Consider the following 16,397-nt stretch of genomic DNA (forward strand, 5'->3'; position numbering starts at 1 on the left):
AAGAACGAGAGAGATACTGCTGTCGGCGGCGACACCAGTGTTTACCGTGTAGAAATTCAATTCGATTTGATTAATATATTGTTTTATGCTTTGATTGATTGAAGGATACTCATCTCTTTGGATCTATGCTTGGCTCACATTCGATGGAATTATGTCTTTACCGAATAGAAGGAGCTCTATTGTGACGTATTTAGTGCTTGTGCTGCTGGAGTGTTACTGGGAAGCGGTGTCCGGGCAGCTCTCCTACTCCGTCTCAGAGGAGGTAAACCCGGGTACTTCTGTGGGAAATATCGCTAAGGATCTAAACCTCAATGTCCTGGAGTTGGAGTCGCGTATGTTTCAGATTGTCACCGGGTCCAAGAGAAAGTATTTCGAGGTAAATCTAAAGACTGGTGTTCTCTATGTGAATGAGAGAATCGACAGAGAAGAGCTCTGTGCGGAGGATCTTACATGTACAGTCCTTGTAGAGGCGGTTATCAGCAATCCGTTGAAGCTTTATCGAATAGAAATAAATATTCTAGACGTTAATGATAATTCCCCGTCTTTTCCTACGAGGTCACAACATATCAATATAACAGAAAACACGTTAACCGGTGCTAAATTCCCCCTAAAATCCTCTCATGATGCGGATGTTGCTAAGAATACCGTTAGTACATACAAGCTTAGTCTCAATGAATATTTTTCTCTAGCTACACACACAGGAGGAGAGAGTGTGTCTGCTGAGTTAGTGCTGCAGAAAGCTTTAGACCGAGAGAAACAGCCTGTGATCCAGCTCACACTGACCGCTGTAGATGGAGGAAATCCACCGAAGTCTGGTAGTATGGCTGTTATAGTTAATGTGTTGGACATAAACGACAACCCCCCTGTTTTCAGTAAATCGCTGTACAAAGCCAGTGTTTATGAAAACGTACCGATTGGAAACTCAATAATAACACTAAATGCTACTGATTTAGACGAAGGACCAAATGGTGAAGTGTTTTTTTCATTTAGCGAGTTTGGAAAAGGCAACTTTGCTGATATTTTTGTAGTGGACACAAAAACTGGGACTGTTACAAACAAAAGAAAAATAGATTTTGAAGAAAACAAAGCTTTTGAAATCCGTCTTCAAGCAAGTGATGGGGCCAACCCTCCGATGACGTCTCACTCCAAATTGTTGATTGAAGTACTAGACATAAACGATAATGCCCCTGAGATATCAGTAACGTCACTCTTAGACACAGTAAAAGAGGACGCTAAGGTGGGCACTGCAATTGCTCTCGTGTCAGTCCTCGACAAAGATGGTGGCAAAAATGGGTTGGTACATTGTGAGGTTAAGAATAAAGTCCCTTTTAAATTGGAGACAAACTATAAAAACTATTATTCATTAGTAGTCAATGGTCCTCTAGACAGAGAGAGCGCATCTCATTACAATGTTACCATCGCAGCTACGGATGAAGGGACCCCGCCTCTCTCCAGCACCAGCATTATTACTGTACACGTTTCTGACGTGAATGACAACGCTCCTCGCTTCTCAGAACCAGTGATTAATGTTTATGTTAAAGAGAACAGTCCGGTAGGAGAAGTCATTAAAACCGTGTCTGCAGTTGATGATGACGTCAATGAAAATAGTCATGTGACCTACTCATTCTTAGAGAGTAAAAACAACTCAGTACCGCTGTCTACAATGGTCAACATAAATTCAGTGACAGGAGATATAGTCAGCCTTCAGTCTTTTAACTATGAGGAGATAAAAACATTCCGTTTTAAAGTTCAGGCCACAGACTCTGGTGTTCCTCCGCTCAGCAGCAACGTGACTGTGAACGTTTTTATTCTGGATGAGAATGACAACAGTCCTGGGATTCTCGCGCCCTATTCTGATCACGGCACCGTTAACTCTGAGAACATTCCCTATTCTGCTGAAGCGGGCTACTTTGTGGCCAAGATCAGGGCTGTAGACTCCGACTCTGGCTACAATGCGCTGCTTTCTTATCACATCTCTGAGCCCAAGGGAACCAACCTCTTCCGAATCGGAACCAGCACAGGGGAACTAAGGACTAAGAGGCGAATGAGTGACAGTGACCTGAAAACTCACCCGTTGGTCGTGATGGTTTCTGATAACGGAGAACCCTCACTGTCAGCGACTGTGTCTATTGATGTAGTGGTGGTTGAAAGTACAGGTGAAATCCAGACTCAATACAGAATCGTACCAAGAAAGGAGGAGAGCTTCTCTGATTTAAACTTGTATTTGCTCATCGCCATTGCCTCGGTGTCAGTGATATTTTTCCTGAGCCTGATCAGTTTAATAGCTGTAAAATGCTTCAGGACAGACGACAGTTTTAAAAGGTACGGCGCCCCAGTGATCACCACACACCCTGACGGGAGCTGGTCTTACTCTAAATCTACTCAGCAATATGACGTGTGTTTCAACTCAGACACATTGAAGAGTGACGTAGTGGTTTTCCCCGCACCGTATCCACCTACAGATGCAGAACTGATCAGTATTAATGGAAATGACACGTTTGACAGGACTCAGACATTACCCAACAAAGACAAGGTAAGACATCATGCTTTCAATTAGCACATAAATATTCTGTTCTCCTTTCATTTACTGAGCATTTACTCTGCTTTGTTGTGCTTTTTAAGGTATTTTGATGGTGTTATCGTTTGCTCTTTAATGCACGTCTTACTGCCGATGTAAGTTGTAAAAATGGCGTGTTCTTTACCGTTGTAAATATAAACGTCAGTGTGCTGTCCATGGTGCTGAAACGGATAATGGTATTTTTCTTGGTGTTTGAGCTAATGAGGTGATTGCGCTTAGTACATTTATTAGAGCTACTCATATTAACTTACACTTGTAATGAGATTTTATGATCACCAGCCTTGGCTTGTGTCTGGGTTTTCTGAAATGTAATGTCATTTGTTAATCTAAGCTCATACATTGATGCGTAAATTCCCCACGTGGCGTCACTGTTGACCGTGGCATTGAGATATTGTATTTTGTGTCTTGAGGCCCCTCCCAGTTTCAGAGGGTGAGAACATTTCTCGGGCTTTGTTACAAAGAGACGCAGGATGAGAGAGAGAGACAGAGACTGGTCGGAAGCCACATCAGTGTTTACCGTGTAAAAATTCTGGATTGGAAACATATTTCTCTAAGCTTTGATTGTTTGACAAATATTCGTATCTTTGGACCTATACTTGGCCCACCTTCGATGGAATTATGTCTTTACCGAATAGGAGCTCTTTTGTGACGTATTTAGTGCTTGTCCTGCTGGAGTGTTACTGGGAAGCGGTGTCTGGGCAGCTCTCCTACTCCGTCTCAGAGGAGGTAAACCCGGGGACTTCTGTAGGAAATATCGCTAAGGATCTAAACCTCAATGTCCTGGAGTTGGAGTCTCGTATGTTTCAGATTATCACCGGGTCGAAGAGAAATTATTTCGAGGTAAATCTAAAGACTGGTGTTCTCTATGTGAATGAGAGAATAGACAGGGAGGAGCTCTGTGCAAATGCTCCTAAATGTACAGTCAGTGTAGAGGCCGTTATCAACAATCCGTTGAAACTCTACCGTGTAGAAATTAATATTTTAGATGTTAATGATAATGCTCCATCTTTCCGAGCGAAATCACAAACTATAGACATTGCTGAAAACACTTTTCCAGGGGTACGATTTCCGTTGTTAGACGCATCTGATGTAGATGTTGGAAAGAATGCTCTCAATACGTACAAACTGGGCCCGAACCAGCATTTTTCCTTAGCGGTGCACAAAGGGGGCGAGAGTGTGTCTGCTGAGTTAGTGCTGCAGAAAGCTTTAGACCGAGAGAAGCAGCCTGTGATCCAGCTCACCCTGACCGCTGTAGATGGTGGAAACCCAGCAAGGTCAGGTACATTGGAAGTAATAGTTCATGTTCTGGATAATAATGATAACGCTCCAGTTTTCACTACGTCATTGTACAAGACACGTATGATTGAAAATACGCCAATAGGAACAACTGTCATAACTTTAAATGCGACAGACTTTGATGAGGGTACGAATAGTGACCTTGTTTATTCTATCAGCAAAAATGAGAAGGATCATATCCTCCAGATGTTCGATATTGAGCCAAAAACGGGGACAATTACAGTTAAAGGTCAAATTGACTATGAAGAACATACTGCATTTGAGATCCGTGCGCAGGCGAGTGATAGAGGCCAGCCCCCGATGGCAGCACATTGTAAAGTGCTGGTAGAAGTTCTGGACCTCAACGACAATGCCCCTGAAATTACTGTGAGATCACTATTAGACACAGTGAAAGAGGACGCAAAGGTGGGCACTGCAATTGCTCTCGTGTCAGTCCTCGATAAAGATGGTGGCAAAAATGGGTTGGTACATTGCGAGGTTAAGAATAAAGTCCCCTTTAAATTAGAGATTAACTATAAAAATTATTATTCTTTAGTGGTCGATGGGCCTCTTGACAGAGAGAGTGCTTCTCAGTACAATGTCCACATCATAGCTACGGATGAAGGGACCCCGCCTCTCTCCAGCACCAGCGTTGTTATTGTGCGCGTTTCTGATGTGAATGACAACGCTCCTCGCTTCTCAGAACCAGTGATTAATGTTTATGTGAAAGAGAACAGTCCGATAAGAGATGTCATTAAAACCGTGTCTGCAGTTGATGCTGACGTCAATGAAAATAGTCATGTGACCTACTCATTCTTAGAGAGTAAAAACAACTCAGTACCGCTGTCTACAATGGTCAACATAAATTCAGTGACAGGAGATATAGTCAGCCTTCAGTCTTTTAACTATGAGGAGATAAAAACATTCCGTTTTAAAGTTCAGGCCACAGACTCTGGTGTTCCTCCGCTCAGCAGCAACGTGACTGTGAACGTTTTTATTCTGGATGAGAATGACAACAGTCCTGGGATTCTCGCGCCCTATTCTGATCACGGCACCGTTAACTCTGAGAACATTCCCTATTCTGCTGAAGCGGGCTACTTTGTGGCCAAGATCAGGGCTGTAGACTCCGACTCTGGCTACAATGCGCTGCTTTCTTATCACATCTCTGAGCCCAAGGGAACCAACCTCTTCCGAATCGGAACCAGCACAGGGGAACTAAGGACTAAGAGGCGAATGAGTGACAGTGACCTGAAAACTCACCCGTTGGTCGTGATGGTTTCTGATAACGGAGAACCCTCACTGTCAGCGACTGTGTCTATTGATGTAGTGGTGGTTGAAAGTACAGGTGAAATCCAGACTCAATACAGAATCGTACCAAGAAAGGAGGAGAGCTTCTCTGATTTAAACTTGTATTTGCTCATCGCCATTGCCTCGGTGTCAGTGATATTTTTCCTGAGCCTGATCAGTTTAATAGCTGTAAAATGCTTCAGGACAGACGACAGTTTTAAAAGGTACGGCGCCCCAGTGATCACCACACACCCTGACGGGAGCTGGTCTTACTCTAAATCTACTCAGCAATATGACGTGTGTTTCAACTCAGACACACTGAAGAGTGACGTAGTGGTTTTCCCCGCACCGTATCCACCTACAGATGCAGAACTGATCAGTATTAATGGAAATGACACGTTTGACAGGACTCAGACATTACCCAACAAAGACAAGGTAAGACATCATGCTTTCAATTAGCACATAAATATTCTGTTCTCCTTTCATTTACTGAGCATTTACTCTGCTTTGTTGTGCTTTTTAAGGTATTTTGATGGTGTTATCGTTTGCTCTTTAATGCACGTCTTACTGCCGATGTAAGTTGTAAAAATGGCGTGTTCTTTACCGTTGTAAATATAAACGTCAGTGTGCTGTCCATGGTGCTGAAACGGATAATGGTATTTTTCTTGGTGTTTGAGCTAATGAGGTGATTGCGCTTAGTACATTTATTAGAGCTACTCATATTAACTTACACTTGTAATGAGATTTTATGATCACCAGCCTTGGCTTGTGTCTGGGTTTTCTGAAATGTAATGTCATTTGTTAATCTAAGCTCATACATTGATGCGTAAATTCCCCACGTGGCGTCACTGTTGACCGTGGCATTGAGATATTGTATTTGGTGTCTTGAGGCCCCTCCCAGTTTCAGAGGGTGAGAACATTTCTCGGGGCTTTGTTACAAAGAGACGCGGAATGAGAGAGAGAGACGGAGACTGGTCGGAGGCAACATCAATGTTTACCGTGTAAAAATTCTGGATTGGAAACATATTTCTCTAAGCTTTGATTGTTTGACAAATATTCGTATCTTTGGACCTATACTTGGCCCACCTTCGATGGAATTATGTCTTTACCGAATAGGATATATGTTGTGACGTATTCAGTGCTTTTGCTGTTGGAGTGTTACTGGGAAGCGGTGTCCGGGCAGCTCTCCTACTCCGTCTCAGAGGAGGTAAACCCGGGGACTTCTGTAGGAAATATCGCTAAGGATCTAAACCTCAATGTCCTGGAGTTGGAGTCTCGTATGTTTCAGATTATCACCGGGTCGAAGAGAAATTATTTCGAGGTAAATCTAAAGACTGGTGTTCTCTATGTGAATGAGAGAATAGACAGGGAGGAGCTCTGTGCAAATGCTCCTAAATGTACAGTCAGTGTAGAGGCCGTTATCAACAATCCGTTGAAACTCTACCGTGTAGAAATTAATATTTTAGATGTTAATGATAATGCTCCATCTTTCCGAGCGAAATCACAAACTATAGACATTGCTGAAAACACTTTTCCAGGGGTACGATTTCCGTTGTTAGACGCATCTGATGTAGATGTTGGAAAGAATGCTCTCAATACGTACAAACTGGGCCCGAACCAGCATTTTTCCTTAGCGGTGCACAAAGGGGGCGAGAGTGTGTCTGCTGAGTTAGTGCTGCAGAAAGCTTTAGACCGAGAGAAGCAGCCTGTGATCCAGCTCACCCTGACCGCTGTAGATGGTGGAAACCCAGCAAGGTCAGGTACATTGGAAGTAATAGTTCATGTTCTGGATAATAATGATAACGCTCCAGTTTTCACTACGTCATTGTACAAGACACGTATGATTGAAAATACGCCAATAGGAACAACTGTCATAACTTTAAATGCGACAGACTTTGATGAGGGTACGAATAGTGACCTTGTTTATTCTATCAGCAAAAATGAGAAGGATCATATCCTCCAGATGTTCGATATTGAGCCAAAAACGGGGACAATTACAGTTAAAGGTCAAATTGACTATGAAGAACATACTGCATTTGAGATCCGTGCGCAGGCGAGTGATAGAGGCCAGCCCCCGATGGCAGCACATTGTAAAGTGCTGGTAGAAGTTCTGGACCTCAACGACAATGCCCCTGAAATTACTGTGAGATCACTATTAGACACAGTGAAAGAGGACGCAAAGGTGGGCACTGCAATTGCTCTCGTGTCAGTCCTCGATAAAGATGGTGGCAAAAATGGGTTGGTACATTGCGAGGTTAAGAATAAAGTCCCCTTTAAATTAGAGATTAACTATAAAAATTATTATTCTTTAGTGGTCGATGGGCCTCTTGACAGAGAGAGTGCTTCTCAGTACAATGTCCACATCATAGCTACGGATGAAGGGACCCCGCCTCTCTCCAGCACCAGCGTTGTTATTGTGCGCGTTTCTGATGTGAATGACAACGCTCCTCGCTTCTCAGAACCAGTGATTAATGTTTATGTGAAAGAGAACAGTCCGATAAGAGATGTCATTAAAACCGTGTCTGCAGTTGATGCTGACGTCAATGAAAATAGTCATGTGACCTACTCATTCTTAGAGAGTAAAAACCACTCAGTACCGCTGTCTACAATGGTCAATATAAATTCAGTGACAGGAGATATAGTCAGCCTTCAGGCTTTTAACTATGAGAAGATAAAAACATTCAGTTTTAAAGTTCAGGCCACAGACTCTGGTGTTCCTCCGCTCAGCAGCAACGTGACTGTGAACGTTTTTATTCTGGATGAGAATGACAACAGACCTGGGATTCTCGCGCCCTATTCTGAGCACGGCTCCGTTAACAATGAGAACATTCCCTATTCTGCTGAAGCGGGCTACTTTGTGGCCAAGATCAGGGCTGTAGACTCCGACTCTGGCTACAATGCGCTGCTTTCTTATCACATCTCTGAGCCCAAGGGAACCAACCTCTTCCGAATCGGAACCAGCACCGGGGAACTACGGACTAAGAGGAGAATGAGTGACAGTGACCTGAAAACTCACCCGTTGGTCGTGTTGGTTTCTGATAACGGAGAACCCTCACTGTCAGCGACTGTGTCTATTGATGTAGTGGTGGTTGAAAGTACAGGCGAAATCCAGACTCAATACAGAAACGTACCAAGAAAGGAGGAGAGCTTCTCTGATTTAAACTTGTATTTGCTGATCGCCATTGCCTCGGTGTCAGTGATATTTTTCCTGAGCCTGATCAGTTTAATAGCTGTAAAATGCTTCAGGACAGATGAGAGTTTTAAAAGGTACGGCGCCCCAGTGATCACCACACACCCTGACGGGAGCTGGTCTTACTCTAAATCTACTCAGCAATATGACGTGTGTTTCAACTCAGACACACTGAAGAGTGACGTAGTGGTTTTCCCCGCACCGTATCCACCTGCAGATGCAGAACTGATCAGTATTAATGGAAGTGACACGTTTGACAGGACTCAGACATTACCCAACAAAGAGAAGGTAAGAAATAAATGTTTTATTTCACACAGAAATCACTTTCCATCCCATCCCTTTGCCAAAAATGTGGATGCTTTGGCGTGCTTCCCATTGTCTATCTATGACGGCGTTCTTTGCTTTCTCTGTCTTTTTTGAATAATCAGTAAAAAAATTGTGATCTTACTGCTTTAACAAGTTGCAAAAATGTTCAATATCCCCTCCCTATCTAGAGGATCATGTGTCCGCTGTCCATGGTGCTGAAACCCACCAGTTTTTGTCCTGTCTGCTTTTGCCAGGTTTCTTAGCCAAAGGAGGTTTTTGCTTGCTTTTGTATGTTTAGCAGACCTTGCTATAGTAAACAAAACTTACACAAGAGCACAGATATAAACTGAACAAAAATATAAACACAACAGGTAAAGTGTTGGTCTCATGTTTCATGAGCTGAAACAAAAGATCCCAGTAATTTTCCATATGCACAAAAAGCTTTTTTCTCAAAAATGTTGTGCACAAATTTGTTTACATCCTAGTTAGTAAGCATTTCTCCTTTGTCAAGATAATCGATCCACCTGACACGTGTGGCATATCAAGAAGCTGATTAAACAGCATGATCATTACATAGGTGCACCTTGTGCTGGGGACAATAAAAGGCCACTTTAAAATGTGCAATTTTGTCACACAACACAATGCCACAAACATCTTAAGTTGTGAGGGAACGTGCAATTGGCATGATGACTACAGGAATGGCCACCACATCTGTCTTAGGGTTCAGAGAATGTAATGTTAATTTCTCTACCATAAGCTGCCTTTAATGTCGTATTAGAGAATTTGGCAGTTGGTCCAACCGGCCTCACACCCATATAACCACATGTAACCAAATCAGTAGCATTTTTGAAATTGTTGCATGTTGCGTTTATATTTTTGTTCAGAGTAGTATGGTCATCATGCTTAGCTTGTGTCTGGGAGTCATGTAATTTAATGTGATTTTCTGAAGCTCGTACATTTATCACTTGGCGTCACTGTTGACCGTGGCATTGAGATATTATATTTGGTCTCGAGGCCCCTCCCAGTTTCAGAGGGAGAAGTGATTTCTCTGGGCTTTGTTACAAAGAGATGCAGGACGAGAGGGAGACTGGTCGAAGCGGAGTACACATACGTGTAAAAATTAAGCTGAATTTGATACGTATATTTTTCGATGCTTTGATTGTTTGACGGATATTCTTCTCTTTGGATCTATGATCAGCTCACTTTCGATGGAATTATGTCTTTACTGAATAGAAGGATATCTATTGTGACGTATTTAGTGCTTGTGCTGCTGGAGTGTTACTGGGAAGCGGTGTCCGGGCAGCTCTCCTACTCCGTCTCAGAGGAGGTAAACCCGGGTACTTCTGTGGGAAATATCGCTAAGGATCTAAACCTCAATGTCCAGGATTTGGAGTCGCGTTTGTTTCAGATTATCACCGGGTCGAAGAGAAATTATTTCGAGGTAAATCTAAAGACTGGTGTTCTCTATGTGAATGAGAGAATCGACAGAGAAGAGCTCTGTGCGGAGGATCTGAAATGTACAGTCATCGTAGAGGCCGTTATAAACAATCCGTTGAAGCTTTACCGTTTAGAAATGACTATTGTAGATGTTAATGATAACGCTCCGTCGTTTAGTGCGAAATCACAAACTATAAACGTCGCTGAGAGCACTTTACCTGGAGTTAAATTCACTTTATCAGAGGCTTCTGATTTGGATGTTGGTAAGAATACTGTAAGCACATACAAGCTTAGTCGTAATGAATACTTCTCTCTTGACATACACAATGGAGGAGAAAGCGTGTCTGCTGAGTTGGTGCTGCAGAAAGCTTTAGACCGAGAGAAACAGCCTGTGATCCAGCTCACACTGACCGCTATAGATGGAGGAAATCCACAGAGGTCTGGTACGTCACAGATTGTAATTAATGTTTTAGATATTAATGATAACCTTCCGGTGTTTACTAGCTCTTTGTATAAGACTCAAATTCCCGAGAATGTGCCCATAGGAACAAAGCTATTCACTGTGAACGCGACTGATGCCGATGAAGGTACAAATGGTGAGATTGTCTACTCTCTTAGGAATAAAGATCAAGAACGTATTCTAGATATATTCGAAATCGACCCCAACTCTGGCGTTATAACAGTAAAAAGCAATATTGACTTTGAGGAAAGAAAGGCGTTTGAGATCCGTGTAGAGGCAAGCGACAGAGGCCAGCCCCCGATGACAGCACACTGTAAAGTATTGGTAGAAGTGGTGGACCTCAACGACAATGCTCCTGAGATCACTGTGACGTCACTCTTAGACAGAGTGAAGGAGAACGTTAAGGTTGGCACTGCCATTTCTCTCGTGTCAGTCCTCGATAAAGATGGTGGCAAAAACGGGGTTGTACATTGTGAAGTTGAGAATAACGTCCCCTTTAAATTGGAGACAAACTATAAAAACTATTATTCGTTAGTTGTAGATGGGCCTCTTGATCGAGAGACCGCTTCTCATTATAATGTCACCATCACAGCTAAGGATGAAGGGACCCCGCCTCTCTCCAGCACCAGCGTTATTACTGTGGAGGTTTCTGATGTGAATGACAACCCTCCTCGCTTCTCAGAACCAGTGATTAATGTTTATGTGAAAGAGAACAGTCCGATAGGCGATGTCATTAAAACCGTGTCTGCAGTTGATGCTGACGTCAGTGAAAATAGTCATGTGACCTACTCATTCTTAGAGATTAACAGCAACTCAGTACCGCTGTCTACAATGGTCAACATAAACACAGTGACAGGAGATATAGTCAGCCTTCAGTCTTTTAACTATGAGGAGATAAAAAAGTTCCAGTTTAAAGTTCAGGCCACAGACTCTGGTGTTCCTCCGCTCAGCAGCAACATGACTGTGAACGTTTTTATTCTGGATGAGAATGACAACAGTCCTGGGATTCTCGCGCCCTATTCTGATCACGGCTCCGTTAACTCTGAGAACATTCCCTATTCTGCTGAAGCGGGCTACTTTGTGGCCAAGATCAGGGCTGTAGACGCCGACTCTGGCTACAATGCGCTGCTTTCTTATCACATCTCTGAGCCCAAAGGAACCAACCTCTTCCGAATCGGAACCAGCACAGGGGAACTGCGGACTAAGAGGAGAATGAGTGACAATGACCTGAAAACTCACCCGTTGGTCCTGTTGGTTTCTGATAACGGAGAACCCTCACTGTCAGCGACTGTGTCTTTTGATGTAGTGGTGGTTGAAAGTACAGGTGAAATCCAGACTCAATACAGAAACGTACCAAGAAAGGAGGAGAGCTTCTCTGATTTAAACCTGTATTTGCTGATCGCCATTGCCTCGGTGTCAGTTATATTTTTCCTGAGCCTGATCAGTTTAATAGCTGTAAAATGCTTCAGGACAGACGACAGTTTCAAAAGGTACGGCGCCCCAGTGATCACCACACACCCTGACGGGAGCTGGTCTTACTCTAAATCTACTCAGCAGTATGACGTGTGTTTCAACTCAGACACACTGAAGAGTGACGTAGTGGTTTTTCCCGCACCGTATCCACCTGCAGATGCAGAACTGATCAGTATTAATGGAAGTGACACGTTTGACAGGACTCAAACATTACCCAACAAAGACAAGGTAAGAGTAATATGCTTCACGAATGTGATAATGTTTTTTAAACCCCAGCACAGTTTGATATTGCACCTTTTGGGAAAATTACAGACATTTGTCAAATGTTGTTGTATCGTGGTTTCAGAGTTATAGGCCTCCACGTGTTTGCATGGTCAATTTTGTTTTTGATAATTTATGAGAATATATTATTGGCATACATTGCGGAAACAATATTTCCAGGCTGTATCACAACCGGCGGTGATTGGGAGTCCCATAGGGCGGCGCACAATTGGCCCAACGTCGTCCGGGTAGGGTTTGTTCGGGGTAGGTTGTCATTGTAAATAAGAATTCTTATTAACTAAATTGCCTAGTTAACTAAAGGTTAAATATTTATTTTTAAATAAACCAATGTGCAAAAGAACATCGCTGTGAATGTACAGACGCTGTCCGTGGTGCTGAAACGTTATCATCGTTGAAAGTGGAATGGATTCAGTCAAGTGGTAGACAGTTGATTTTATTTTAAATGTTTCATCTCTCGGCTTTGTCTCCTCCGTTAACATTCTATCTGGCAGTTTCTATGGGCAATCAAATAGCGACAGCTGTCCTTGTATCTAAACTGTATTACCACTATTTCTAACTGACTATTTTAACAACTCATTTTAAATGTTCCCATCTTTATCATTTCACATTTTCCAGTTCTCATCAAGTGTATTCGAATTCGACTCTACGGTGTGGTTGACTCTATCATGTAGTTGATTCATATTTGAGACTACATTGGTCGTTGGTTATACACAGTGATCTTTGCTATTTTGCTCACTACTATCACAATAGGTCAACTATATATTACATAAAAAGACATGAAATCGAACACGTAACACAGGGTGTCACTATAGACCACGGAAAGCAGCGAAGTCAAATATGTTTTTATACTCCTCCTCTGAAGGAAAATACAGAATAGTGTCACTGTCAGAGCGCGTTGTGAAGAGAAACGGTCGAGTTGTGATGAGACGGAGAGAGCTGAGCTGTGTACAGAATGTCCGACATTTAACGGAATATTTCGGGTTTTGACGGATACATGATCCTTACTTATTGGATTCAGTTGTTTTTGTACACGCAGCAATGGATCGTCGAAGACAAAGGGAAAGCGTTTGGATTCAGTGCGTCGCGTTGCTTTGTTTATTTGACTGGTGTGCAGCGCAGATCTCTTACTCCGTTTCAGAGGAGGTGGACAAAGGCACGTTTGTGGGGAATCTCGCTAAGGATTTGAACCTTAATGTACACGAACTGGAGTCGAGGGGTCTAAGGATTGTTTCCGGAAATAGTAAGATGTATTTTGAGGCGAATTTAAAAACAGGGATTCTTTACGTTAACGAGAGAATAGACAGAGAGGAGCTTTGTCCGAATACGATAAAGTGCTCTTTGAATATCGAAGCCATATTAAGCCACCCTGTCCTTTTGCATCGTATTGGGGTTAATATTTTAGATATTAATGATAACACACCATCTTTTGTTGAAAAATCCCACACATTTAACATCTCTGAGTCTTCAACGCCGGGCGAGCGATATATGCTACCGATTGCAAATGACGCAGATATGGGGGCTAACTCGGTAAAGAGCTACAAGCTGAGCCCGAATGAACACTTCTCCGTGGATGTACAGAGCGACGGTGAACAAAGTCTGTCTGCTGAGTTAGTGCTGCAGAAAGCGTTAGACCGAGAGGTACAGCCCGTTATCCAGCTCACACTGACCGCTATAGATGGAGGAAAACCTCCAAGATCCGGGACGTTACTTATCGTTCTTAACGTAATTGATGTTAATGACAATTCTCCAGTATTTTCTAAGCCGCTTTATAAAGCTCGTGTTTATGAAAATGCGCGTTTTGGGACAAATATATTAACTCTCACTGCAACAGATTTAGACGAGAGCGTAAATGGAGAGATAGTGTATTCTTTCTTAAAACGTGGAAATCTGGACCCTTCAAACATGTTTGCCATCAATTCAGACACTGGTGAAATTACAGTCAAGGGAAATTTGGATCATGAAGATAGTCCTGCATTTGAGATTCGAGTTCAGGCGATGGACCGAGGGCATTCACCTCGCAGTGCACATGGTAAAGTGTTAGTTGATGTTATTGATGTCAATGACAATGCCCCAGAAATCTTAGTGACGTCACTCATGAGTCCAGTGAAAGAGGATGCCGAGATAGGGACAGTGATCGCCTTTGTGACAGTAACTGATAACGATGGAGGTAAAAATGGCCTCACGAACTGTGAACTTGTAGGGTCTGTTCATTTTAAACTAAAGTCGAACTACAAGAACTATTATTCTTTAGTGGTCGATGGGCATCTTGACAGAGAGAGTGCTTCTCGGTATAATATCACCATCACAGCTACCGATGAAGGGGCCCCGCCTCTCTCCAGCACCAGCGTTATTACTGTACAGGTTTCTGATGTGAATGACAACGCTCCTCGCTTCTCAGAACCAATTATTAATATTTATGTCAAAGAGAACAGTCCGGTAGGTGACGTTATCAAAACAATATTTGCTTTTGATCCAGATTCAGATGAAAATGCAAAAGTAACGTATTCATTATTAGATAAAAGTGTTTCAATATCATCTTCTGTAAATATAAACTCAGATACAGGAGATATAGTCTGCCAGCAGTCTTTTAACTATGAGGAGATAAAAACTTTCAGTTTTAAAGTTCAGGCTACAGACTCTGGTGTTCCTCCGCTCAGCAGCAACGTGACTGTGAACGTTTTTATTCTGGATGAGAATGACAACAGTCCTGGGATTCTCGCGCCCTATTCTGATCACGGCACCGTTAACTCTGAGAACATTCCCTATTCTGCTGAAGCGGGCTACTTTGTGGCCAAGATCAGGGCTGTAGACTCCGACTCTGGCTACAATGCTTTGCTTTCGTATCACATCTCTGAGCCCAAGGGAACCAACCTCTTCCGAATTGGTACCAGTACCGGGGAACTAAGGACTAAGAGGCGAATGAGTGACAATGACCTGAAAACTCACCCGTTGGTCGTAATGGTTTCTGATAACGGAGAACCCTCACTGTCAGCGACTGTGTCTATTGACGTAGTGGTGGTTGAAAGTACAGGTGAAATCCAGACTCAATACAGAAACGTACCGAGAAAGGAGGAGAGCTTCTCTGATTTAAACCTATATTTGCTGATCGCCATTGCCTCGGTGTCAGTGATATTTTTACTGAGCCTCATCAGTTTAATCGCTGTAAAATGCCACAGGACAGACGACAGTTTCAGAAGGTACGGCGCCCCAGTGATCACCACACACCCTGACGGGAGCTTGTCTTACTCTAAATCTACTCAGCAGTATGACGTGTGTTTCAGCTCAGACACACTGAAGAGTGACGTAGTGGTTTTCCCCGCGCCGTATCCACCTGCAGATGCAGAACTGATCAGTATTAATGGAAATGACACGTTTGACAGGACTCAAACATTACCCAACAAGGACAAGGTAAGAATAACTCTCCTCCGCAGATGTTTAAATGTATCTGCACATCCAGTTAAATATGTTTTGTGTTGTGCGAAAACAGACAGAGATATGTGGCATAGGGAAATATGCAGATATGCTTACATCATGGCACGTTTTAGATTGATATAACGTGTTCACATTTTCAGCCTACGGATGCATATTGTATCAACGATTTATAGGCTACGGTGAATACTTGTTTCCAAATGACTATTTTCACCAAGCGGCGAAATAATAGTGGCTGCTGTACATGAGGCTGAAATCGTTTGTGCTTTGTGCTTACAATGTCCAGTGATGTTTTTAGACTGATACTTGTCACTGGTTAAATTGAATGTATGCAAACTGTGGTAATTCGCTTTTCAGAGTTGTCTTTGCGGTCTTGACAGCATTACAATGTCGATAGCCCTTGAGCTATCCGTATCAATGCTCTGCTACTCATCCTATATTTTTATAGCTTCTGCCATCGATATCAGAATATAATGAACAGATATTTTATTGTTCAACGTGGCTAGACTTTTTGGCTCCTTTCCTGTGTTTTTCATTTTAACAAAACATTCGTGATTTTACGTACATGCACCTTTCGCTGACTGAATTACCAACATGAGTTTGATTATTTGATGTTATCTCTATAGGCCTATTCTAACACATCAGAGAGAACGCTCATTTTACATGAGGAGTGACACACG

At 42.7% G+C, this 16,397-nt stretch overlaps 5 protein-coding genes across 5 annotated transcripts; all 5 read left to right on the forward strand.

The window, feature by feature from the left end:
* The first annotated feature begins 81 nt into the window (after positions 1-81).
* LOC120047043 (protocadherin alpha-4-like) lies at positions 82-2,557 on the forward strand. Its single transcript, XM_038992588.1, has one exon. The coding sequence runs from the start codon at positions 152-154 to the stop codon at positions 2,555-2,557; it is 2,406 nt and encodes an 801-aa protein (XP_038848516.1). The 5' UTR covers positions 82-151.
* A 538-nt stretch (positions 2,558-3,095) lies between these two features.
* Positions 3,096-5,599, forward strand: LOC120047044 (protocadherin alpha-4-like). The gene has a single exon (XM_038992589.1). The coding sequence runs from the start codon at positions 3,197-3,199 to the stop codon at positions 5,597-5,599; it is 2,403 nt and encodes an 800-aa protein (XP_038848517.1). The 5' UTR covers positions 3,096-3,196.
* A 640-nt stretch (positions 5,600-6,239) lies between these two features.
* LOC120047045 (protocadherin alpha-4-like) lies at positions 6,240-8,899 on the forward strand. Its single transcript, XM_038992591.1, has 2 exons — positions 6,240-8,618; positions 8,891-8,899. Exons 1-2 carry the CDS (start codon positions 6,240-6,242, stop codon positions 8,897-8,899), a joined length of 2,388 nt encoding a protein of 795 aa, XP_038848519.1.
* Positions 8,900-9,852: 953 nt separating this feature from the next.
* Positions 9,853-12,800, forward strand: LOC120047046 (protocadherin alpha-3-like). The gene is made up of 2 exons (XM_038992592.1): positions 9,853-12,240; positions 12,780-12,800. Exons 1-2 carry the CDS (start codon positions 9,853-9,855, stop codon positions 12,798-12,800), a joined length of 2,409 nt encoding a protein of 802 aa, XP_038848520.1.
* Positions 12,801-13,326: 526 nt separating this feature from the next.
* LOC120047047 (protocadherin alpha-8-like) lies at positions 13,327-16,354 on the forward strand. Its single transcript, XM_038992593.1, has 2 exons — positions 13,327-15,721; positions 16,344-16,354. The coding sequence occupies exons 1-2, from the start codon at positions 13,327-13,329 to the stop codon at positions 16,352-16,354; spliced, it is 2,406 nt and encodes an 801-aa protein (XP_038848521.1).
* The last annotated feature ends 43 nt before the right edge of the window (positions 16,355-16,397 follow it).

Source organism: Salvelinus namaycush, chromosome 5 (genome assembly GCF_016432855.1).
Source record: "Salvelinus namaycush isolate Seneca chromosome 5, SaNama_1.0, whole genome shotgun sequence".
Lineage (NCBI taxonomy): Eukaryota > Metazoa > Chordata > Actinopteri > Salmoniformes > Salmonidae > Salvelinus > Salvelinus namaycush.

What these genes read in the sequence shown, in the direction of transcription:
- LOC120047046 (XM_038992592.1), top strand. Translation starts at nt 9,853, where the DNA reads ATGTCTTTACTGAATAGAAGGATATCTATTGTGACGTATTTAGTGCTT. An exon ending in CCAACAAAGACAAGGTAAGA is followed by an intron (nt 12,241 to 12,779) that starts GTAATATGCTTC and finishes TCTATCTGGCAG; the next exon opens with TTTCTATGGGCAATCAAATA.
- LOC120047045 (XM_038992591.1), top strand. Translation starts at nt 6,240, where the DNA reads ATGTCTTTACCGAATAGGATATATGTTGTGACGTATTCAGTGCTTTTG.
- LOC120047044 (XM_038992589.1), top strand. Translation starts at nt 3,197, where the DNA reads ATGTCTTTACCGAATAGGAGCTCTTTTGTGACGTATTTAGTGCTTGTC.
- LOC120047047 (XM_038992593.1), top strand. Translation starts at nt 13,327, where the DNA reads ATGGATCGTCGAAGACAAAGGGAAAGCGTTTGGATTCAGTGCGTCGCG.
- LOC120047043 (XM_038992588.1), top strand. Translation starts at nt 152, where the DNA reads ATGTCTTTACCGAATAGAAGGAGCTCTATTGTGACGTATTTAGTGCTT.